The 26,184-nt window shown below is 41.2% G+C and overlaps 1 protein-coding gene across 4 annotated transcripts in view; it reads left to right on the top strand.

Annotated features, from left to right (window-relative positions):
• The first annotated feature begins 22,701 nt into the window (after positions 1-22,701).
• Positions 22,702-26,184, top strand: part of LOC135518574 (cadherin-12-like) — a 126,157-nt gene continuing 122,674 nt past the window's right edge. For all 4 annotated transcript variants that reach the window (XM_064943741.1, XM_064943742.1, XM_064943740.1 and 1 more), the window contains exon 1: positions 22,702-23,026. In XM_064943741.1, coding sequence (XP_064799813.1) covers positions 22,781-23,026 — 246 coding nt within the window. In that variant the 5' untranslated portion in view covers positions 22,702-22,780. The remainder of the gene's footprint in view (positions 23,027-26,184) is intronic.

Here is a 26,184-nt window from a genome sequence, read left to right on the forward strand (position 1 = left end):
CTTGACTGATTTATTTTTATTTTTCCATGATGTCAAGCAAAGAGGCCCTGAATTTGAAGGTAGGCCTTGAAATACATCCACAGGTACACCTCCAATTGACTCAAATGATGTCAATTAGTCTGTCAGAAGCTTCTAACGCCATGACGTCATTTTCTGGAATCTTTCAAGCACAGTCAACTTAGTGTATGTATACTTCTGACCCACTGGAAATGTGATGCAGTGAATGAATCTGTCTGTAAACAATTGTTGAAAAAATTACTGCACAAAGTAGATGTCCTAACCGACTTGCCAAACTATAGTTTGTGAACGAGACATTTGTGGAGTGGTTGAAAAACGGGTTTTAATGACTCCAACTGTATGTAAATGTGATTTTTTTAAATATAAATTAGAAAACAATTCTAAGAATCTGATTTTGCTTTGTCATTATGAGGTATTTGTGTAAATTAAAGAGGGAGAAAAAACTATTTAATAAATGTTTGAATAAGGCTGTAACCTAACAAAACTTAGGAATAATCAAGGGGTCTGAATACGTTCTGAAGGCACTGTATGTGATGAATCAAGCCAAAATTAACCTATGGCCTATGGTATATGGCCAATACAATAAATTGCAGTCATTGTACCTACATGTATTCACTCGGAGAAGAAAACCTACCTCAAGCCTAAGTAATGATTTTCATATTATTTTGCGAATACCGATATGGTCTAATTTCTTCCCAGCCTTCCCTCTTCTCTAATCAGTGATAGCTAGTTCCTCAGCATGTGAGGTACTTCTTTAACAACTGTACCATCCTCTACAAAGGCACACAATTTAAAAGAAAACAAATACATTTGGGATCTGTCCACCCCTTTCACTGTTACATTTTTTCATGCAGATAAGAAACAAAAGGCATAATGATGGGCATAAAGAATTGGGGAGGAGAGCACTCTTCAGTGTTTACCTTTTTTCATGCTGTAAATCAAGTCAGAATAACCTCCCTGCCTGCTGGCACGGCCTTGAGTAACCACTAGGCACTAAGCGATTGAGTGAAAAATCTGTATGTGTCCCAAATGGCACCTTATTAATTTTATAAATAGGGTGCCATAGGGCTCTGGTCAAAAGTAGAGAGTGATATAGAGCATAGGGTGTAATTTGGGATGTAGCCTCCGTCTGTGTTTGGGGGTGAGGTGGAGTGAATCTGGGCGATGGCGAATAATTTCTCAGCAGGAAGTGGAGGCTGACCTGTTGCACTACAGAAAGTCTGTAAATGGCAATGAATTAACTGTCAGATGCCATCAACATTCAGTCAACTGTAGAGATGATGACATTGCCCCTATTTAAGCTTCAGAGGATAACAACACAGAGACGACCAAGACGTAGCTCACTATTTTTTTAGCTCACTATTTTAGAATCTCTTAACTGCTAAGAAATTAAGGCCTGGGTGACTATTCACCGGGAGTCATGTTAGGTACAATTCAATTTACTTCATATACTGTACATAGATAGAGTCAGGCATCGTTGTGGGGAGACATTTTATTTATCTGATTACGGTATAAAGCAAGTGCAACAGAGCAGTTTCTATTGAATGATTTGAGGTTGCGATTGTGACACCACTTCCAACTCAGAAGGTTCATGCTAACAATGGAAAAACAGGTCTACATATTTAAATATTTATCACTAGACCCGTGTGAGTGCTTTTTACCCATTTAGCTGGTGAATAAGTCGAAAGGTAGTGGATCCTTGCTTATGTACATAGGAATATTTTTTTTCTTCATCCTGGTTCTACCTTTGTTGATTTGAATAGAGAAACACCAAAAGCAATCATAGCAGGGGTCCTTTGTGGCCGCCATAATGGCAGGAATTGTGTATGGACCAGTGACTCCGCTCCTATTGTTGTGTCTCTTTCTCTTTCCCTCCCTGTTATATAATTAATTGCCATCTGCTACAGCGGGGTGTAAATCTGAACACAGACTGAATTGCTCACCCAAGCTTTATATGTTAACATTTGTCAATGTCTAATTAAGTGAAAAACTGGGATGTATTGGCTGGAAAATGGTTGCCGCCTGACAATGACAGTCATAATAGTTTGGGATTTGTCTGTCACACAATGAAAATTAACTTATTAGATCAGGGTAATTAGTGCAAGACAACAAGGCAATATATATTTAGGTAAAAAAGTAAGCTTGTTAAGAATCAGGAAAGCAGTCTTACTGTAGACTATGTAACTAAGACAACACCAAGCATCAACAGGAAGATACTCATTGAAAGGCATTATAACTTCTTCATCAATATGTATGAGAAGTATCCAGCCTACTTACCTGTCCTGTTCAGAAATAGCTCTAGCAATGGACTTATTATTTCCAGACTAGATGAATCACAACATTCTAGTTAATTATCACGACTCAATTTAAGAACCAGATGCCGATGCAGAAGGTGGATAGTACGAGTCTCAGAGTATATTAAAGTACAAGGGGCAGGCAAAAGGTAAGTCAAGGCAGGCAAGGAGTTGAAAATCCAAATCAGAGTCAGAAAGGTACAGGACAGCAGGTAGGATCAGGGTCAGGCAGAAAGATCAGAACTGGGAAGACTAACAAAAACAAAAACTAGAGAAAAGGAAACACGAGAACATGCTGGGAGGACTTGATGGGACAAGACAAACAGGCAACAGGTGGTGCTGGCGCCCCTCCTGGGCTCATACCTGGTTGACCGGGGTGCTAGCTGCGGAACTCAGCACTGAGGGCTGGGTCCAGGATGTTCCTAGCGGGGAACCAGCACCTTTCCTCCGGGCCATAACCCTCACAGTCAACCAGGTACTGGAATCTCCTGCCCTGAGGTCGAACAATCAGGAGGCGTCTCACAGTGTATGCCAGATGGCCACTGATGAGGAGGGGGAGAGGGGTAGGCCTGGAAACAGGGCACAAAGGGCTGTGGAACAAGGGTTTAATTCAAGATACATGGATACCACAATACCATGGGTACATGAGGAGACTCCAGGAGCAGAAATTGCATAGACTCACTGTAGTTGCCTGACACTCACAGGGTACAGGTTAGCATAGAGGGGGTTACGAGAAGTGGGAGATTGAAAACGCCCCGTACAGCTCACCAGTGTACTGATGAGCCTGGTCTTTTAATGGGCAGGCAGATAATAAATATCCCGTAGCCCCACAATACAGACAGCTCTTGGTGTTTAGTCTGCTCAAGCGCTCAGCAAGAGTAAATCTAGCCCTGCCCAGTTGCATGGGCTCTGGAGGAGATGAGTCGACAGCCCTCAGTGATTTCCGAGAGAACTCGGGTGACATCGGAAATGTAAACTTCAAGGATTTCCGGGATTCCTTGGAGGCGAGGTGCAAATCAAGGATGACAGGGAACAGACTACCTCCCAGTAGTCGCCCATCGATCGGGATGGTCAAAGCTATGAGGGAGACGAGGTCCCTGGGCAGCTCTCCCGGGCTTTAATCACCTCCGATAATCTGTGAAGGTTCCAGACACTCTCAGCCGCCAACGTGTAGTCAAAACTCCACTGTGTAGTCTGCCACACTACGGGAGTCTTGATGTAGTTGGAGCAGCCTCTCTCCCGGACAACCAAACACTTTACTTACCTCCACCACAAACTCCTCCAGACTGAGGCAAACGGTGGGCTGTTGCTCTCACACTACTGTAGCCCAGGGCAGTGCCCTCCCGGACATCATCGTTATCAAATAAGCTATCTTTGAGCGGTCAGAGGGGAACAAAGGAGGCTGCAGCTCGAAGATGAGGGAGCACTGGGAGAGAGAACCCAAATCAGGTTCCAGAATCTCCAGTCTAGCGCTCCGGAGTTTGTAAGCGAAGTTCTTGGGTCACCGGGGTAGGCTGGAAAGAAGCGCTGCTGGTGGCGGGGTAGCTGAGAGTCTGGGGGATTACTGTTGTGGCTTCCTGCCTGTTTGGGAATCTGCGGAATTGTTCCTGCAATATATCGAACACATAGTGATGGCGTTCAGCCAGGGTATGGAGTCCCTCCAAAAGGCATTGCAGTAACTTCTAGTGCCTTCCAATGGTTGCTCCTTGGAAGGAGACAGTATTGCAAAGCTGGGCTGATTCTGCTGGGTCATTCATGGCGAGTTCATTCTATCACGGCTCAGGCTAATACCAAGATGCAGACACAGGAGGCGGATTGCACAAGTCTCAGAGTTTATTATAGTCGGGGCAGGCAAAAGGTAAGTCAAGGCAGGAAAAAAGTCTTAATCCAAATCAGAGTCAGGCAGGTACAGGCAGCAGGCAATGAGTCGTAATCCAAATCAGAGGCAGGCAGGCTAGGACTAGGAAAAACAAACACTAGCGCACAGGGAACACGCTGGTAGGAATTGACAAGACAAACTGGCAACAGACAAACAGAAAACGCAGGTATAAATACACAGGAGATAATGAGGACAAATGGGAGACAACTGATGGAGACAAGCACAAGACAGGTGAAACAGATCAGGGTGTGACATGAATAAGATGCTTGTGTACTGTTATGAGCATGTGCCCTTCCTCTACAACAGGTTCAAGGTACACTTTACAAATTATACTTACCTCCACATAATACACCATAACAGCTTTGTTTAAAGCTCATAAATAAAATGTCCTCATTATTTCCTTACCTTTTCATTCAGTGTTCATAACAACCTATGTGGATAAGTGTAGTTGTATTAATAAATATGTGCTCACAGAGTTAAGAAATATCAGTTGTGTTCTGGAGTGTGCTCTGAATTAACAAACCATTACAGTTAAAACAATTATCATTAACTATGTGGAAGTTCTTCTAGGAAAGCTGAGGCCTTTACACAGCTTAATTAAGCATTTAAAATCACAGGGAGCAAATGTTGCCATTGGACAGAATTAGATATTCACATTGATAAACTGTTTCGATCAGGGACATTTATGTTAGGCTTTCCATCTGAATTATCCCTGAAACACATTCATGCATGTAGCCTTAATTCCAAAACCTGCTTTGTGCAAACGTTCCACTCCTTGTAATTGTCATTGTCATGACAAGGAGTGGAAAGATAGCACAAACAGACTAGATTTCTCAAGGCTGGCATGCATGCACACAAATAAACCTACTGTTGTATGTGTCATATTAATATGAGTTGTAGTAACAGTGTGGAAGAACTTGACTGACACAGGTATGTGAAAAAGTAAGTACACCCAGTGGAAAGTGGTCTTTTTGGTATATATTTGGAAAAATGGATACTTCAGGTAAATTTAAACCACATCCATTGATAAAAGTAACAAAATGTAACAAATCACATACAAAAATGTAACTTCAAAAATGTTATGCAATCAAAATAAACAAAAATGCACTTTACTCATTCTGAAAAAGTTAGTACACCCCTACCTTTACCATCACATAAAATGGCTAAAATTAGAATCATGTGCACCAAAACAGGTACAAAATAATTGAAAATCATTAGTGAGTTGGGACGGTCCAACCTTCCGTAAAGATAAAATACTTGGTTTGGTTTTTAACCATATGGGTGTGTGGTAACACACCATGCCAAGATCAAAAGACCAATCCAAGGCACTCAGAAGAAATATTATTGATGCCCATGAGTCTGGGAGGGGTTACAAATCCATTTCCAAGAAATCAAAGTACATCATTGCACTGTCCGAAGGATTCTCCACAGTGGCTTGCAAAGGTATTCACCCCCCTTGGCATTTAATTCCTATTTTGTTGTCTTACACCCTGAAATTAAAATAGATTTTTGGGGGGTTTGTATCATTTTATTTAAACAACATGACTACCACTTTGAAGATGCAAAAATATTTTTTATTGTGAAACAAACAGAGAACTTGAGCGTGCATAACTATTTACACCATCCAATGTCAATACTTTGTAGAGCCACCTTTTGCAGCAATTACAGCTGCAAGTCTCTTGGGGTATGTCTCTATAAGCTTGGCACATCAAGCCACTGGGATTTTTGTCCATTCTCAAAGGCAAAACTGCTCCAGCTCCTTCAAGTTGGATGGGTTCCATCACTGGCTGTTGTCATATCATCCAGTTAACGGGATTTCAGCCCTAAGAAGTTATACCACAGATTCTCAATTGGATTGAGGACTGGGCGTTGACTAGGCCATTTCAAGACGTTTAAATGTTTCCCCTGAAACCACTCGAGTGTTGCTTTAGTAGTATTCTTAGTGTCATTGTCCTGCTGGAAGGTGAACCTCCTTCCCAGTCTCAAATCTCTGGAAGACTGAAACAGGTTTCCCTCAAGAATTTCCTTGTATTTAGCACCAACCATCATTCCTTAAATTCTGACCAGTTTCCCAGTCCCTGCCAATGAAAAACATCATGGTGTTCTCGGGGTGATGAAAGGTTTGTGCCAGACATAGCGTTTTCCTTGATGGCCAAAAAAACATTTTAGTCTCATCTGACCAGGGTACCTTCTTCCAGATGTTTCGGTAGTCTCCCACTTGCCTTTTGGCGAACACCAAACGTTTCTTTAAGCAATTTTTTTTCTGGTCACTCTTCCGTAGAGCCCAGCTCTATGGAGTGTATGGCTTAATAAAATTGGTGCTATGGACAGATACTTCAATCTCCTCTGATATTTTTCTATAACCCAACCCTGATCTGTACTTCTCCCCAAATTTGTCCCTGACCTGTTTGGAGAGCTCCTTGGACTTCATAGTGCCGATTGCTTGATGGTGCCCCTTGCTTAGTGGTGTTGTGGACTCTGGGCCTTTCAGAACAGGTGTGTATGCATACAGTTGATGTCGGAAGTTTACATACACTTAGGTTGGAATTTGTTAACAAACTATAGGTTTTGGCAAGTCGGTTAGGGCATCTACTTCGTGTATGACACAAGTACTTTTCCAAAAATTGCTTACAGACAGATTATTCAACTTATAATTCAATGTATCACAATTCCAGTCTGCCAGAGGTTAAAATACACTAAGTTGACTGCCTTTAAACAGCTTGGAAAATTCCAGAAAATGATGTCATGGCTTTATAAACTTCTGATAGGCTAATTGACATCATTTGAGTCAATTGGTGGTGCATCTGTGGATGTATTTCAAGGCCTACCTTTAAGGCCTACCTTCGAATGCAGTACCTCGTTGCTTGACATCATGGGAAAATCTAAAGAAATCATCCAAGACCTCAGAAAAAACATTGTAGACATCCACAAGTCTGGTTCATCCTTGGGAGCAATGTCCAAACACCTGAATGTACCACGTTCATCTGTACAAACAATAGTATGCAGGTATAAACACAATAGGACCATGCAGCCGTAATACCGCTCAGGAAGAAATCGCGTTCTGTCTCCTAGAGATGAACGTACTTTGGTGCGAAAAGTGCAAATCTATCCCAGAACAACAGCAAAGGACCTTGTGAAGATGCTGGAGGAAACAGGTACAAAAGTATCTATATCCACAGTAAATCGAGTCCTATATTGACATAACCTGAAAGGCCGCTCAGCCAGGAAGAATCCACTTCTCCAAAACCTCCATAAAAAGCCAGACTACAGTTTGCAACTGCACATGGGGACAAAGATCGTACTTTTCAGAGAAATGATGAATCAAAAATGTAACAGTTTGGTCATAATGACCATCATTATGTTTGGACGAAAAAGGGGCAGGCTTACAAGCCGAAGAACACCATCCCAACCGTGAAGCACGGGGGTGGCAGCATCATGTTGTGGGGATGCTTTGCTGCAGGTGGGTCTGGTGCACTTCACAAAATAGATGGCATTATGAGGGAGGAAAATTATGTGGATATATTGAAGCAACATCTCAAGACATCAGTCAGGAAGTTAAAGCTTGGTCGCAAATGGGTCTTCCCAATGGACAATGACCTCAAGCATACTTCCAAAGTTTTGGCAAAATGGCTTAAGGACAACAAAGTCAAGGTATTGGAGTAGCCAATACAAACCTGACTCAGTTACACCAGCTCTGTCAGGAGGAATGGGCCAAAATTCATGTGGAAGGCTACTCTGAAACGTTTGACCCAAGTTAAACAATTTGAAGGCAATGCTACCAAATACTAATTGAGTGTATGTATACTTCTGACCCACCGGGAATGTGATGAAAGACATGAAAGCTGAAATAACTAATTATCCCAGGGAATGTTTACTAGGATTAAAATGTCAGGAATTGTGAAAACCTGAGTTTAAATGTATTTGGCTAAGATGTGTGTAAACTTACGACTTCAACTGTATACTGAGATTGTGACAGATCCCGTGACTCTTTGATTGCACACAGGTCGACTTTATTTAACTAATTATGTGACTTCTGAAGGTAATTGGTTGCACAAGATCGTATTTAGGGCCTTCATAGCGAAGAGGGTGAATAAATATGCACACACCACTTTTCCATTTTTTAAATATTTTTAAACAAGTAATTTTTTCATTTCACATACTATTTTGTGTATGCCCATTTCATGAAATCCATATAAAATACAGGTTGTAATGAAGCAAAATAGGAAAAACGCTAAAGGGGTGAATACTTTTGCAAGTCTGTACAAATGAAGAAAATTCAAGACCGTTGGCAATCTACTTAGGACAGGCCATCCGACCAAATTCAGCCCAAAAGCTGACCGATAGATGCTCATAGAAGTCTCTATGTACCCCAGGTTGACATCAAGGGATCTACAGGGCAATCTTGCCACAATCTATGTCGAAGTGCATGTATGAGTCAGCTGTCAGAAAGAGACTTCACAAACTTGGCCTACATTGGAGGTCAGGAAGGAAGAAGCCTCTGCTCTCAAAAAATAATATCAAGACATGACTGACGTTTGCCAGACAACACCTGGGTAATGTCCTAAACTATTGGAACAAGGTGTTCTGGACAGATGAGTCAAAGGTGGAGTAATTTGGCTGCAATGCCAGACGCCTTGTTTGGCGAAAACGAAACACTGCCTTTGAGCAGTAGAACCTCATATCAAACATAGAGCATGGAGGCTGTGGCATTAGGGTTTGGGGCTGCTTTGCTGCCTCAGGGTCTGGCCAACATGCCATCACTTAGTCAACATGAATTCCACGTAGTACCAGAGATTTCTTTAGTTGATTGTGAGGCCATCTGTCAAAAAGTTGAAGCTGAACCAAACATGGATCTTGCAACAGGACAATTATCCAAAACACAAAAGCAAAGTTACAACAAAATAGCTCAAAAAGAAGAAATTGAGGGTTGTGGAATGGCAGTCAAAGCTCAGATCTCAATCCTGTCGAAATGCTCAATCCAGTCGATGTAAGAGACTAATAGGCAGTTACAAGAAATGGCTACATTAAGTTATTTCAGCCAAAGGGGCCAACACCAGCTATTGAAGCTTGGTGTGTACTTATTTTTTCTTCACTATAGAATTGCATTTCCGTAGATAATTTGAGTGTCATTTGTTCAATTAGGTTACCTTTATCTGTCCAAAGACTTTTAAAGATAACTTTCCAGGAGGTGTACTTGCTTTTTTTACATGACTGTATGCCTCTTTGAGGCTTGCACTATTCCAAAGATTTGAAAATATGCTCACAAAGGAGAAAATGCAATGTTCCCAACAGGGTGTTTGAATTGAGTTGGCAAGAAATCAGGGAAATGATTCAGGCGATGTAACACTCTTTCACGTTATGAATGTTTTTTTGGTTATCCCTGGTTTTTCGACACAGCATTTTATTATTCTCTTGTTTCGTCTACCACAGGTGCATAAATATCTACTCTCAATGGTAGCTGTCTTATTAGAACACATTTCTTCTACCTTATCTCCCTCTACTCGCTGTGCATCCCCAACAGCTCAATTTAATGATGCATAACATCATATGCCTCAACAAAAAACCAGAGACAATGAAAATTCAAGGGTGCAACCTTATAACTTCCCCTTTGTTAGCTAACTCAAAAAGCACTGAAACTAAGCAAGGAATTGTCTGTCAGTGCCTCTAGTGTGATAACTCAAACTATAAAGAGGTGGATAGTCATGTTTCTTTTCCTGTCAATCTGTCCTGTGCTTCACAGTAACTCATGTTCTGACAGCTTTCTCCATCCAAGGCCTTTTGTGTCCTGATAGATCTAGTTTGTGAAGTATCTAACAGGGGCTCTGACCCAAACATGGACCACATGTCACTTTTAAAGGATTACAGGAAGCCCCATGATGTGATCAAGTACACTGCTTCATGTTCTATATACTGTATGTCATGGTAGCTTTTGGCATTAGAAAGGCTGGGAGAAGATAAATAATTCAGACCGTGTGAGTGTTTTGGTCTGTCATATTATTTTAATCGTAGAGGAGCTTTCATTTGGAGCTACAGCATATCTGTTGCATCACAGAAAGACCTCACAAAAGGGGAACCATGACTCAGTGTGTTGCTTCTTTTCGCCTCCGGCCATTTCTGTCTGTACGGTAAAGCTTTCCATACTGTCAGGGGGAAGAGTTCAGTTTCTCACAGAGAGGCAACCTTCGTTCAGTAGGACATGCATCTCATTAATTTTTGCTGATAATAATATTTTAGGTCACATGCCAGCACTGGGAGTTTGCATACTCAAATCCATGAGGGGGGAATTTACATTAAAGCCTGAGCTAATTCTTCAAATGTAACCACGTTTTTTACTTGTAGTATTTGAGAGGCTGAAAAATACATCACTTGTCAATTGATCGAGATGGAAAGCACAGAGATTTAGCAGGCCCAAGCAATAACTGACATGATTGGTATTTAATCCGGTCAAACACTACAGCCCGAGCAGTTTAAGACCCATCCATAGACTCAGGCCCAAGCCTCCAGTATGCATTTCACCCGCTTCTCCCTACCCTCTCTTTCCCCCTTTCCAAAGGTCTGGGAGTTCTTCAGCTCTGAACGCTTTCAGTAGTGGACTGCTACTCTTTCACGTAGAAAAGTGGCCACCAGTGGAGTGTTTCAGGCAGCGTTACCATATGCACGGGTGTTGGGGTGAAAATATGGTCACAGCTCCATGTGGTCCTGCATCTGCCTGTCTGCTACCTAGGACACCAATTGCATGCTCAGTTTCTCACTAACTGACGGCTTTCAGCTGCCTGAAGTGGCTTCAAGCTGAGCCATAGAAATGTATCTGTCTGCTGTTGGTTTCTGACTGAAATACAATGACATCACCCGTTTCAAACGCATTCACAGATTAATATCTGCATCTGTCACTAGACAGATATCAGAATAAAAGGTAGGTGAAGAAGCTAACATGGCAGAAAACGTATACCCCAGGTCAAGGCTATTCTGTGATTCTCCATGTCTTCTGATAGCTGTTTTGTTACCCAGAATCAACACAACAGTTTGATAACTATTTGCTCTGGCAGCGTACTGTGTGAATCAAAACCCAACAGACTTAGAAGAGGCATTTTTTCCATTTACATCCCCGTTCTGTAGACGGTGCATTTCTCTGAACATCAAAGAGCAATTATTACTTCAGTAGTTAAGCAATAAGAATAACTGGCCTCATGCACTATTAACAGCTTGTCTTTTAAGCTAGCGTCTCTCATTCTCTCACTGACTAAGTGCTTATTTAATATACTCTACGGTATTTTGAACTGCTTTTGTGAAAAAAATAATAGAAAAGGCTTTGATTTATCTTAATCAAATTAGAGGGACTGTAGAGCAACACACTGTCTTTGAACATTCGGACTTAGGGAGTGAATGTGCCTCTGAAATGCCAAAGCGCAACAAATAACTCACTCAGCCTTCCTTATCTACCGGACCCCTGCAATGTGCAGACATGAGAGTCTGTGAACAGTAGTTTTGTATTCATGAAGAGAAAGTTACCATGGGGTGGTACCCTACCATGATAGTCAAGCTGCTGCAGTGGGTGCTGCCCAGCTCTGGCTGTTTTGAGCAAATGTGATGGCTATGTTACAAATAGTACACTTTCCCCTATATAGTGCACTATTTTGGACCAGAACCCTTTGAATTATGGTGAAAAAAAGTGCACTATATAGGGAATAGGGAACCATTTAGAGGTTTACCCTGCTGGGACCCTGCCTTGCTACAGTCGATATCAGCAACTTTAGAGTCACCATCACTTATTCATAAGCTTTACTCCATGATTATTTATTTAGCCTGGCACAGCGTTTGTTAGTCCCTTTATAACCTGCCTTTGACTACCTTTCCTTTACAGTCTTCTTTCCCTTTCCTCCGACACTGTTCTCCTCCGCCTCCTACTCTATTCCCTTAGACTCCCAGGCATATTAAGGCCTGCTTTGGTCTGGCCGACGTAAACACGTCTGCAAGTTTGGAGTTTACCATGAATCATCTCTGTGACTGCACTGGCTGCACGCTCTACTGATGTTAAAGGTGTTTTATCCTTCTGTGGGTCGTCTCTCTCAGTGCCTGTACATACATATTCAGTATGGATCGTGCCAGCCAGCCACAGTTTCACTCCAGTTCTTTTCCCTGTGCCTTGAGCATTATGCTGAGTTTGCCGAACCCTGAAACATCTGTTGTCATTACCAGATGAGTTTTCAGTGCAGACAAAGCCCCTAAATCAGCTGTAAAGCGGCATTGTGTTTCTTCAGCAAGATGATTATGTGGCGCTCAGACTGACACAAAATCTGAATTAACTTTCATACAGAGAGAGAGGGGAGGAGACTCAAGAAAGTGAACAGTAGAAGCCTAAGTATTGTTGTCCATTATTTTTCTCTAATTAGGGGAGGGGTGGTATGATTAGGGTAAAACAATAACGAAATTAAAAAACAATATATATATATATATATATATATATATATATATATATATATATATATATATATATATATATATATATATATATATATATATATATATATATATATATATATATTGGAAATGATGCAGAAAATTACATTGACAGAACCCACAATATAACTGCAATATTAAAGCTGAGCCCCCCCCAAAAAATGAAAAGAAGCTTAACATGATATGATGGCTTATTAATTCTTCAGCTAGCCAACCATGCAGATGTTTGAATCAAAGTATCAATAAAATAATTTACTTTGGATTGACAACTGTTGGATTTTTAAATGTTGGTTTATCTTTCTCTACCCAATTATATTTCCACTGGAATTTATCCTGAGAGAACAACTTAATTAATATTCTTAATTACATAGCACAGACTAATCCACTACCACATTTGTTATACAAATATGACAGTGTGGATTGAGCTATGGAAGGTAGACCACCATATGGTGAGTCTAGACTCCGCAAAGCCTTTGACACCTGTCCCTGCCAAACTCTGTAATATAAATGTTGTGAAATATCAAGAAATCTGAATCATATATTTTTTTTTTACTGTTGAATCTGGTCCAGATTTGTTCTTAATCTTATTAAAACAACTTTGACTTATCTGCACCTCAGGATGATACTCCTGTCACCCAGCAACACACGTGGTGGTGACACAATTAAAATATCACCCTTCACATACAGTGTATTCAGAACTGTTGACTTATTCTACATTTTGTTACATTTCAGCCTTATTCTAAAATGGATCAAATATACTTTTTTCCTCATCAATCTACAGTCCATAATGACAAAGCGAAAACAGGTTTTTAGAAAATGTGGCAAAACTATTAAAAAACAAACAAATGCCCTACATAGAGTGGGGAGAACAAGAATTTGATACACTGCCGATTTTACAGGGTTTCCTACTTACAAAGCATGTAGAGGTCTGTCATTTTTATCATAGGTACACTTCAACTGTGAGAGACGGAATCTAAAACAACAATCCAGAAAATCACATTGTATGATTTTTAAGTAATTAATTCGCATTTTATTGCATGACATAAGTATTTGTTCACCTACCAACCAGTAAGAATTCCAGCTCTCACAGACCTGTAAGTTTTTCTTTAAAAAGCATCCTGTTCTCCACTCATTACCTGTATTAACTGCACCTGTTTGAACTCGTTACCTGTATAAAAAGACACGTGTCCATACACTCAATCAAACAGACTCCAACCTCTCCTCACTGGCCAAGACCAGAGAGCTGTGTAAGGACATCAGGGATAACATTGTAGACCTGCACAAGGTTGGGATGGGCTACAGGACAAGAGGCAAACAGCTTGGTGAGAAGGCAATAACTGTTGGCGCAATTATTAGAAAATGGAAGAAGTTCAAGATGACGGTCAATCACCCTCGGTCTGGGGCTCCATGCAAGATCTCACCTCATGGGGCATCAATGATCATGAGGAAGGTGAGGGATCAGCCTAGAACTACACGGCAGGACCTGTTCAATGACCTGAAGAGAGCTGGGACCACAGTCTCAAAGAAAACCATTAGTAACACACTACGCCTTCATGGATTAAAAGCAGTTCCCCCTGCTCAAGCCAGTGCATGTCCAGGCTCGTCTGAAGTTTGCCAATGACCACCTGGATGATCCAGAGGAGGAATGGGAGAAGTTCATGTGGTCTGATGAGACAAAAATAAAGCTTTTTGGTTTAAACTCCACTCGCTGTGTTTGGAGGAAGAAGAAGGATGAGTACAACCCCAAGAACACCATCCCAACCGTGAAGCATGGAGGTGGAAACATCATTCTTTGGGGATGATTTTCTGCAAAATCAGGACGACTGCACCGTATTGAGGGGAGGATGGGGAGGATGGATGGGGCCATGTATCGCGAGATCTTGGCCAAAAACCTCCTTCCCTCAGTAAGAGCATTGAAGATGGGTCGTGGATGGGTCTTCCAGCATGACAACGACCCGAAACATACAGCCAGGGCAACTAAGGAGTGGCTCCGTAAGAAGCATCTCAAGGTCCGCCTAGCCAGTCTCCAGACATGAACCCAATAGAACATCTTTGGAGGGAGCTGAAAGTCCGTATTGCCCAGCGTCAGCCCCGAAACCTGAAGGATCTGGAGAAGGTCTGTATGGAGGAGTGGGCCAAAATCCCTGCTGCAGTGTGTGCAAACCTGGTCAAGAACTACAAGAAACATATGATCTCTGTAATTGCAAAGAAAGGTTTCTGTACCAAATATTAATTTCTGCTTTTCTGATGTATCAAATACTTATGTCATGCAATAAAATGCAAATTAATTACTGAATTATTATACAATGTGATTTTCTGGATTTTGGTTTTAGATTGCGTCGCTCACAGTTGAAGTGTACCTATGATAGAAATTACAGACTCCTACATGCTTTGTAACTAGGAAAACCTGCAAAATCGGCAGTGTATCAAGATCTTGTTCTCCCCACTGTACATACATCAAATCAAATGTATTTATATAGCCCTTCGTACATCAGCTGATATCTCAAAGTACTGTACAGAAACCCAGCCTAAAACCCCAAACAGCAGCAATGCAGGTGTTGAAGCACGTTGGCTAGGAAAAACTCCCCAGAAAGGCCCAAACCTAGGAAGAAAGAGAGAGGGGAACCAGAGAGGAGAGAGGAACCAGGCTATGAGGGGTGGCCAGTCCTCTTCTGGCTGTGCCGGGTGGAGATTATAACAGAACATGGCTAAGATGTTAAAATGTTCATAAATGACCAGCATGGTCAAATAATATTCTGGGACAGGTAGCACGTCCGGTGAACAGGTCAGGATTCCATAGACGCAGGCAGAACAGTTGAAACTGGAGTAGCAGCATGGCCAGGTGGACTGGGGACAGCAAGGAGTCATCATGCCAGGTAGTCCTGAGGCATTGTCCTAGGGCTCATGTCCTCCGAGAGAGAAAGGGAGAATTAGAGAGAACATACTTAAATTCACACAGGATAAGACAGGAGAAGTACTCCAGATATAACAAACTGACCCTAGCCCCCCGACACAAACTACTGCAGCATAAATACTGGAGGTTGAGACAGGAGGGGTCAGGAGACACATAAGTATTCAGACCCTTTGCTATGAGCCTCGAAATTGAGCTCAGGTGCATCCTGTTTCCATTGATCATCCTTGAGATGTTTCTACAATTTGATTTGAGTCCACCTGTGGTAAATTCAATTGATTGGACATGATGTGGAAAGACACACACCTGTCTATATAAGGTCCTACAGTTGACAGCGCATATCAGAACAAAAAACAAGCCATGAGGTCGAAGGAATTGTCTGTAGAGCGCCGAGACAGGATTGTGTCAAAGCACAGATCTGGGGAAGGGTACCAAAACAGTTCTGCAGCATTGAATACAGTGGCCTCCATCATTTTTTAATTGAATAAGTTTGGAACCATCAAGATTCTTCCTAAAGCTGGCCCGCCCGGTCAAACTGAGCAATTGGAAGAGAAAGGCCTTGGTCAGGGAGGTGACGAAGAACCCAATGGTCACTCTGATAGAGCTCCAGAGTTCCTCTATGGAGAAGGGATATCCTTCCAGAAGGACAAGCATCTCTGTAGCACTCCACCAATCAGGCATTTATGGTAGAGTGGCAAGACAGAAGCCACTCCTCAGTAAAAGGCACATGACAGCCCGCTTGCAGTTTTCCAAAAGGCACCTAAAGGCTGAGAAACAAGATTCTCTGGTCTGATGAAACCAAGATTGAACCCTTTGGCCTGAATTTCAAGCATCACGTCTGGAGGAAACCTGGCACCAGACCTACGGTGAAGCATGTTGTTGGCAGCATCATGCTGTGGGGAAGTTTTTCAGAGGCATGGTCAGACATGGTTAGGATCAAGGGAAAGGTGAACTGAGCCAAGTACAGAGAGATCCTTGATGAAAACATACTCCAGAGCTCTCAGGACCTCCGATTGGGGCGAAGGTTCACCTTCCAACATGGATAATGACGCTAAGCACACAGCCAAGACAACACAGGAGTGGCTTCGGGACATGTCCTTGAGTGGCCCAGCCAGAGCCTAGACTTGAACCCGATCAAACATCTCTGGAGAGACCTGAAAATAGCTGTGCAGTGACGCTCCCCATCCAACCTGACAGAGCTTGAGAGGATCTGCAGAGAAAAATGGAAGAATCTCCCCAAATGCATGTGTGCCAAGTTTTTAGCGTCATACCCAAGAAGACTTGAGTCTGTCATCGCTGCCAAAGGTGCTTTAACAAGGTACTGAGTAAAGGTTGTAAATACTTATGTAAATGTTATACTTTTAATAAATGTGCAAAACATTCTAAAAACCTGTTTTTGCTTTGTTATTATGGGTTATTGTGTGTATATTGAGGAAGATATTTTTTAAATCCATTTTAGTGGTCTGAATACTTTCCGAATGCACCGTATATATCATAAAAATAAAATATATGCTGTTTATCTGATTGTTATGTTCACAACGGCCTTCACAACTAATAACTTTCCGAGGGAGTCTCTTACGGTTCCTAATCTGTGCCAGCAGCTCGGTGAGCCATATGTTCCTTGATTATGGGAGGCGATGTGTAAGAATGCTGTCAGCGGCTGTGTGGTGTTATCTGAGGCAGACACAGTAGGTCAAGGCTCAGCACAGAGGGCCGACACATGGTAATGAACTTATCTTATTAAATATGCATCAAATCAAATACCTTCCAGGAACTAACTGTGGAGCATAGACACAATTTTCAGGAATTATGGGAACAGTCATTTTCTATTAGGTCTTCGTGAAATGAGGAGTGACCTGTCTGATCAACGGACTGACCTCATGTCGAGATTGTTACTCCTGATTCTGCAAGGGGAACTTTTCAGATTACTTTAGTGACAGTAACAACTTAAACGAATCTGTGTGTATGGGGGTTTAACCTTGGTAGAATATCCTCCCTCTGACACCAGTGTTCCAAATCTATTAAATTAATCAAAGACAATGGTGTCAATGAGGGCTGTGGTTATGAAATTAGAGCCTCGGTGCCTACGTTATTATGTTATTCATAACGACATTAGGAAGGGACAAAAGAGTGAGTGTGTGCCAGGTGTTGAATCAAGTTGTCTCCACTGTTGATGGACAATTCGTAGTATATTTCCTAGAGTTTTTACTCCTCTTACTTCTGGCGTATTAATTCTTAAAGAGACATTTTATTCAAATGTTTTTAAACAGGGAATCCCATTTAGACCAAGGCCTCTTTCAAGCAAGCCCTGCACACAATCGTATAAATTCACAATTTTTACAATTCCAACTCAATATTTACAATTTCAACTCAATAAAACAAACACTATTTACAATCAATTTAAGAAAAGTAAATTACAAAACATGATCGTGAAAATCTAACATATTCCTCAGTAAAAAAAAAGTAATAAACCAGTCTGAACTGCCCTATCCGTACCAAAACCTCCATCCTCCAACCATTCCACAAGTAAGGTGCAAAAAAACTAAATGCAGATCTACCTAAATCAGTGGAGACCGAGGGAATCTCCAGAGTTAACCATCCCTGTGATCGGGTCTGGTGACTCATATGTCTGTAATTTAATTAACAATGAAGTAAGGTAATGGCGGAAGTTTGCACAAGAGGGCTTTATAAACTGGAAGAGAGCGGTGCATTTAACTTCAAGCTTTAAGAGAGGGCCAGCCTATGGTCTGATACAGAATTCATTGATGTGTACTGAACTTATCACCCGTAATAATGCATAGTGTGCAATGATAAACTGCGCCCAATGGCTTCAATACAGTGGCGGCTGCATTAATACAGATGATATCACCATAGACTAAAGCCGAACGAATGTCAACTGAATGATGTGTTTTCTGCTAGTTAATTAAAATCATGCCCTATTCCTATAAAGAAAGTCCATTTTGATTCTCAACTTCTTAACTACCACCTCACTAGGCTTTTGGAAGAATTGCTTTTCGTCAATCCAGATACCCAGATATGTATAAGTAGGGACACGATCAATGTGGGCACTGTCCTATGTACATAAGCATGAATCATCAGATACATTTTCAGCTTTTTTGGAAAATACATTTACTTATTTTTACCTGCATTAAGTACCAATTTCAGTTCAACAAAATCTTTCTGTACATCAAAAAAGCCAGATTGTAGTTCGGAAAGAGCCTTCACAACAGTATTGTCCGCATACAAGTGGAGGTTACAAATTCTTACAGACAAACTAATATTGTTTACAAAGATGTAAAAAAGTACAGGGCACAAATCGACCCTTGTGGGACACCTTTAGTAATATCAATGAAACCTTACTTAACACGATCAGAAGATACACATTGTATCCTGTCTGTCAGGTAGTTTTCAAACCAAAAGCAGGCTGCCAGATCCAGGCCAATTTCAGACCGTCTATGAATTAATAATGAGTGGTCAACAGTGTTGAAAGCCTTCGACAGGTCTATGACAAGGGCAGCACATTGCCTTCTGTCCATGCATTTTACAATGTAATTTAACACAAAAGAAGCAGCAGAGAAAATTCTGTGACCTGACCTGAAATCATAATGATGAACACTTAGGAAACATTATGAAGCTAGAAAATATCTAAGCTAAATGTTTTTTAACAATGTAAAAGTTGTCGCTGGGTAACACTGTTTAGAGATCGGGCAATAATTATGTATGTCCAAGGGAGAGGGAGCACATGGGCAATTCAGGTATAAATTGTATAAATGATTGCTCAATTTATGATTGGCATTGAACATATTCAGGTGATTCATTTGTACGGCTCTGTGATAGAATCCATTGAACACTCTAAATTAGTTAATATATGGCAAAAGTTTGGTTAAAATTATTTGCCGATATCTAATATATTTGGAAAGGAGCCTAAAAGGACAATAGTATTTTACTGGGTTTTGTTGAATCCAATATTTTAATTGCTTAACTGGATCAATGATTGGGCCTAATTAGCCCAAATGGTCTTCTATTCTCAACTGCCTGAGGCATTCAGGTGCTGTTGGAGTGGACTCAATTGGATAATGTAGAGCACTTATGCTGAAGTGTGTCGAGTTCAGCAGGAATGTACTGTTTGTCTGTGAAGGGTTCTGAGCTAAAACAGGAATATATACAGTACTCTAGATTTTGACTTTGGCAGTTGTGAGTGGTTGAAGTGGAGTCATTGATACATTCTATCTGAATTCAGAAGAAAACACGGGTTGGCTATTCAAGGTTATTTCAATAGACTATTGTACAAAAATGTTGAGATAACACAATGAAATTATACTACGCTACTACTAGCCCATGAATGGATCAACACTGTAAAGCATCTCTTAGTGTGGATAGTATAAAAGCAGGGTTAGACTGTATTTCATGCATTAGTTGATGTGAATACCGGACTGTGATAATTGGAGAAAAGGGAGACAAACAGAAAAAACTAACACACTGGCTTTCTCTGTTGACACTGGTTTGATATGTTTTTTGGTGTTGTGGTTGACACTGGTCTGAGATGCCACGGTTTACTAAGCTGTAGGATATGCGTAACTGGCTGCAGGGAAGGCACAGGAGAGCAGAATTGGGTAGCAAACGGAGCCCTTTCTTACGGCGAACAGACACACGACACTACGAACAATAAACTAAATACGGGTTGACATAACCCGGCGCAAACCAGTCTGACATGCACATACACGTAACAACAAACAATTCCACACACAGACATGGGGGGAACAGAGGGTTAAATACACATGGAATAATGAGGGAATGTAAACCAGGTGTGCGGGACAACAAGACAAAACAAATGGAAAATGAAAAGTGGATCGGCGATGGCTCGAAGACCGGTGACGTCGACCGCCGAACGCAGCCCGAACAAGGAGAGGAACCGACTTGGGCGGAAGTCGTGACATAAGCCCGAATTCAATTGTACAACTCCGTTTAAGATCACGGAACAGCAAATAGCTAATCTGATGGACCTGTTTGGTACTACGAGATCATTTTCACTCCTAACCCTGTCCCTAACCTGCTATGTTAATTATCCTAACCTGCTGCGTAAGTTTTCCTAACCTGCTACAAAAAAGTCTAGCTGTATAGAAGTTGCGTTTTTTTTACAGAATCTCATTTTGTTTGGTGTTTTTTAGGAAGGTTACAACTGCACCCTATTTCCAAGATGGTGCCCGCAGGGCGCTGGTCAAATCACTGCACAATGTAAGGAATAGGTTGTCATTTGGATGCACAATACAAGATTGTATTCCATTGTGTAATTGGAACGATTGGGAATTCAGTGGGACAGGTAATGTCATCTATTCATCAAGCTGTTTTCATGTGGCACTCTGCTAAACCAAAAAGAGGCCTCCTCAACTAAATTGTGATCTCCCTTTTATAAAACAAAGAGGTGAAATCTACTTCTCGTTGTCACACTCTGACCATAGTTTGCGTTGTTTGGTCAGTGTGTGATATGAGTGGGTATTCTATGTTGTATGTCTAGTTTGTCTCTTTCGATGTGTTTGGCCTGATATGGTTCTCAATCAGAGGCAGGTGTTAGTCGTTGTCTCTGATTGGGAACCATATTTAGGTAGCCTGTTTTGTATTGTGGGGTGTGGGTGATTGTTCCTGTGTTTGTGTTCACGTAACGGGACTATTTCGTCTTTGTTTATTTTGTGGGTTTATTGTTTTTGTTCGTTGTTAAAGTATTCTATTAAAATCGATAATCACGCTGCATTTTGGTCCTCCTCTCTTTCTCACGACAAAGAACGCTACATTTGTTTTATAAATTATGTCAATCTTTATTCCTTATGGTTGGTCTCAATTGAAGTTTAGAGCTTTGATGGATAGAGCATGAATATCTATGATAAAGGCATAGTTTCTCTATTCCATCAGAGGTACTAGCCACCTGCAACATAGCCTACAGTGTAGTGCGTGCAAACCAGAAAACATGATACAGTTGTACCTTGGCATGTTTCTTAACAGGCAATTATCAAGAGTTTTTGAGGTTGTATCAGTAGGCAACATGTATACAGTGATGCTTGCTGAAAAGCAAACTCCTGCTTGACACTGTTATCTAAAAAAATATCCTGGATAAAGTAGAAATGAGAGTAAAATAGAGACACATTCAGGCATGCAAGATCAAATTGAATCTCCTACAACCAGATAAGCACTTCACCACACTTGGAATTCTAAACCATCACCAATAGCTCAAACGACATTTAAATGAAAATACACTGGAAACAGACATACAGTATCTAGATCATATCAGGACAAACTCAATATTAAATATTCAATTGCACAGGAGCTGGATTATTTGTTCTTAATCTCCGGAGGTTTTCATTCTAAGGGGTGAAAGCTGTCAAATTACAGTCTGCAGCAAGGGGAACAATCTTCTGTGGCAGCTGGTTGTCAAAGCTGAAGAGAACTCTGTTCTCTGGAGATATACAGTAGCTGTGTGGCATGCGTTCCAAAAGGCACCCTGTTCCCTAAATGATGCACTACTTTTCATCAGACCCCTATGGGCCCTGTTCAAAAGTAGTGGGCTATATACGCAGGATGAGAGTGGGTGAAGGGAAGAAAGAGATCTGGGCTTGAAGGGATCGTTTGGGACCATAGTGTTTTGTATGGGCAGTCCAGACACTGATTTGATAACTATCTCTATCCGTCTCTATCCATCATGCATGTCATTGGAAATGCAATACAAGGTTGCCTCTGTAGATTAGTTGTTTTGATGTATTCTGGGGAATATGAATGTGAATTGTTATGACATGATTATAAGATCATCCATAGTCATTTATTTCCATACTCTGTGATACTCAAGGTGACATTTTGACAGTGCCAAAAATACAGAAATTACTATTTCAAAATGAGTTTCTCTTTTATACTCAAACATTGTTTTCTGTGTTTGTGTAAATGGAGTCCAGTGTTGTATAAATCCACTGCCATTATCCAACAGGTGACTCATTGAAATATAGGATACAGAAAGGATGTTAACGTTTCTTTCTGATTTCTCTCTTCCAGGTGATGAGCTCCATTAATCGTTGAGCGTGAAAGGCAAACTAACCAGGCCAGAGGCTCCTCATCTTGGCTGCATCCAGTCCAGTCTCCCCAACACTCTCTGATTCAACTCTCTGGTTCTTACAGTTGTTGATCTGGCTTTCCGTCTGTGGGACTTTACCTTGGAGACCTCAACCTCACAGACCTCCAATGCTTACAAGGAACTGCCTGCTGCTGTTCCTTTGGTTTGTCTTCGACAAAGGTTCCCTGTCTTTAGTGCGCCCGCCAGGTCCACCACTGAGCAGGAGCAGACTGGGAAAGGAGAATCCAAGGAGCCTGGCGGGCTCGATGAGGAATGGGGCATCTGGGTTTCAGAGAGTCAAGAGGGGATGGGTGTGGAACCAGTTCTTTGTGCTGGAGGAGTACATGGGATCAGACCCACAGTATGTGGGCAAGGTAAGGATGTTATACATTGTGTTATTTATATCATGCGAGTGTTTCATAAATCATGTAGCTAGCAGCTCAGGAGGAATTGAACCAATGTTAAATGGAGGGAGAAGTAAAAATAGGATGAGAGGGAGGAAGAGAAAGCAAAGAGAGGGAGGACTGGGAAACTGGTCAGAATTGAAGGAATGATGGATGCCACTAAATACAGGGAAATTCTTGAGGGAAACCTGTTTCAGTCTTCCAGAGATTTGAGACTGGGATGGAGGTTCACCTTCCAGCAGGACAATGAAAATAAGCATATTGCTAAAGCAACTTTCGATTGGTTTAAGGGGAAACATTTAAATGCCTTGGAATGGTCAAGTCAAAGCCCAGACCTCAATTCAATTGAGAATCTGTGGTATGACTTCTTAGGGCTGAAATCCTGTTATCGGGATGATATGACAACAGCCAGTGAAAGTGCAGGTTGCCAAATTCAAAACAACAGAAATCTCATAATAAAAATTCCTCAAACATACATGTATCTTATACCATTTTAAAGGTTATCTTGTTGTTAATCCCACCACAGTGTCAGATTTCAAATATGCTGTTCAGCAAAAGCACCACAAACGATTATGTTAGGTCGCCACCAAGCCACAGAAAAACACAGCAATTTTTCCAGCCAAAGATTTTCCAGCCAGAGTCACAAAAAGCACAAAGAGAAAAAAATAATCACTAACCTTTGATGATCTTCATCAGATGACACTCATAGGATTTCATGTTACACAATACATGTATGTTTTGTTTGATAAAGTTAATATTTATATCAAAATCTGAGTTTACATTGGCGCATTACATTCACTCGTTCCAAAAACATTGATTTAACAGAAATACTCATCATAAATGGAGATGATAATACAAGTTATACACATGGAATTATAGATGCATCTCTCCTTAATGCAACCGCTGTGTCAGATTTAATTTTTTAATGGAAAAAGCAAGCCATGCAATAATCTGAGACGCCGCTCAGAAAAATAATAGAATTAGCCGCCATGTTGGAGTCAAAAGAAACCAGAAATTACATGATAAATATTCCCTTACCTTTGATGATCTTCATCTGAATGCACTCCCAGGAATCCCAGGTCCACAACAAATGTTTGTTTTGTTCGATAATGTCTGTTATTTATGTCCAAATACCTCCTTTTGTTAGCGCGTTTCATATACATATCCAAACGCTCGTTCTGGTCGAGCATTAAGTCTGACAAAAACTTATATTATGGCTTGAAAAAACATTTCAAACTAAGTACAGAATCAATCATTAGGATGTTTTTATCATATATCTTCAATAAAGTTCCAACTGGAGAATTCCTTTGTGTCTTGAGGAGCAACTGAACTCCAGTGGATATCATGTGGAATGCGCATGACCAGGAAATGGCTGACTGCCAGACACATGGCTCATTCTGCTCTTATTCAGTCCCACAACACAGTAGAAGCCTCGTTCAAATTTCTATAGACGGTTGACATCTAGTGCAAGCCCTAGGAAGTGCAACTTCATTCATATCTCAATGGGATTTCAATTGGAACTGTGTTGAAAATCTACCAACCTCAGATTTCTCACTTCCTGTTTGGATTTCTTCTCAGGTTTTGGCCTGCTAAATGAGTTCTGTTATACTCACAGACATCATTCAAACAGTTTTAGAAACCTCAGAGTGTTTTCTATCCAATGCTAATAATAATATGCATATATTAGCAACTGAGAATGAGGAGCAGGCCATTTACTCTGGGCACCTTATTCATCCAAGCTACTCAATACTGCCCCCCAGCCAAAAGAAGTTAAAGATTTCTGTACAGCAGCGGAACCCATCCAACTTGAAGGGGCTGGAGCAGTTTTGCCTTGAAGAACGGGCAGAGATCCCAGTGGCTAGATGTGCCAAGTTTATAGAGACATAACCCAAGAGACTTGCAGCTGTAATTGCTGCAAAAGGTGGCTCAACAAAGTATTGACTTTGGTTGGGTGAATAGTTATGCATGCTCAAGTGTTCAGTTTGTCTTATTTCTTGTTTGTTTCACAATACAAAATATTTAGCATTTTCTTCGTGGTAGACATGTTGTTTAAATCAAATGATAGAAACCCCCCAAAAATATATTTTAATTCCAGGTTGTTAGGCAACAAAATAGGAAACATGCCAAAGGGGGTGAATACCTTCGCAAGCCACTGTATATACAAGGAGAACCAATACCGAATCGATGTGCAGTACTATGTGGTTTTTGAGGTAGATACAGTGCCTTTGGAAAGTATTCAGACCCCTTTAATGTTCCACATTTTGTTAGGTTACAGCTGGGCCACTCAAGGACATTCAGGACTTGTCCCGAAGCCACTACTGCGTTGTCTTGGCTGTGTGCTTAGGTTCATTGTCCTGTTGGAAGGTGAACCTTCGCACAAGTCTGATGTCCTGAGTGCTCTGGAGCAGATTTTCATTAAGGATCTCTCTTTCCCTCGATCCTTACTAGTGTCCCAGTTCCTGCCACTGAAAAACATCCCCTTAGCATGATGCTGCCACCACCATGCTTCACTATAGGGATGTTGCCAGGTTTCCTTCAGATGTGACGCTAGACATTCAGGCCATAGAGTTCAATATTGGTTTCATCAGACCAGAGAATCTTGTTTCACATGGTCTGAGAGTCTTTAGGTGCCTTTTTGGCTAAGTCCAAGTGGGCTGTCATATACCTTTAATGAGGAGTGGCTTCCGTCTGGCCACTCTACCATAAAGGCCTGATTGGTGGAGTGCAGCAAGATTCATTGTCCTTCTGGAAGATTCTCACATCTCCACAGAGGAACTCTAGAGCTCTGTCAGAGTGACCATTGGGTTCTTGGTCACCTCCCTGACCAAGATCCATCTCCCCCGATTGCTCAGTTTGGCCGGGCAGCCAGCTCAAGGAAGAGTTCTTCAATTTAAGAATGATGGAGGCCACTGTGTTCTTGAGGACTTTCAATGCTGCAGACATATTTTGGTACACTTCCCCAAATCTATGCCTCAACACAATCTCGTGTCGGAGCTCTACGTACAATTATTTTGATCTGATGGCATAGTTTTTGCTCTGACAGGTGTATATTGACAGGTGTTTGCCTTTCCAAGTCATGTCCAATCAATTGAATTTATCACAGGCAGTCTCAAATGAAGTTGTAGAAT

This window comes from Oncorhynchus masou, chromosome 28 (assembly GCF_036934945.1).
Source record: "Oncorhynchus masou masou isolate Uvic2021 chromosome 28, UVic_Omas_1.1, whole genome shotgun sequence".
Lineage (NCBI taxonomy): Eukaryota > Metazoa > Chordata > Actinopteri > Salmoniformes > Salmonidae > Oncorhynchus > Oncorhynchus masou.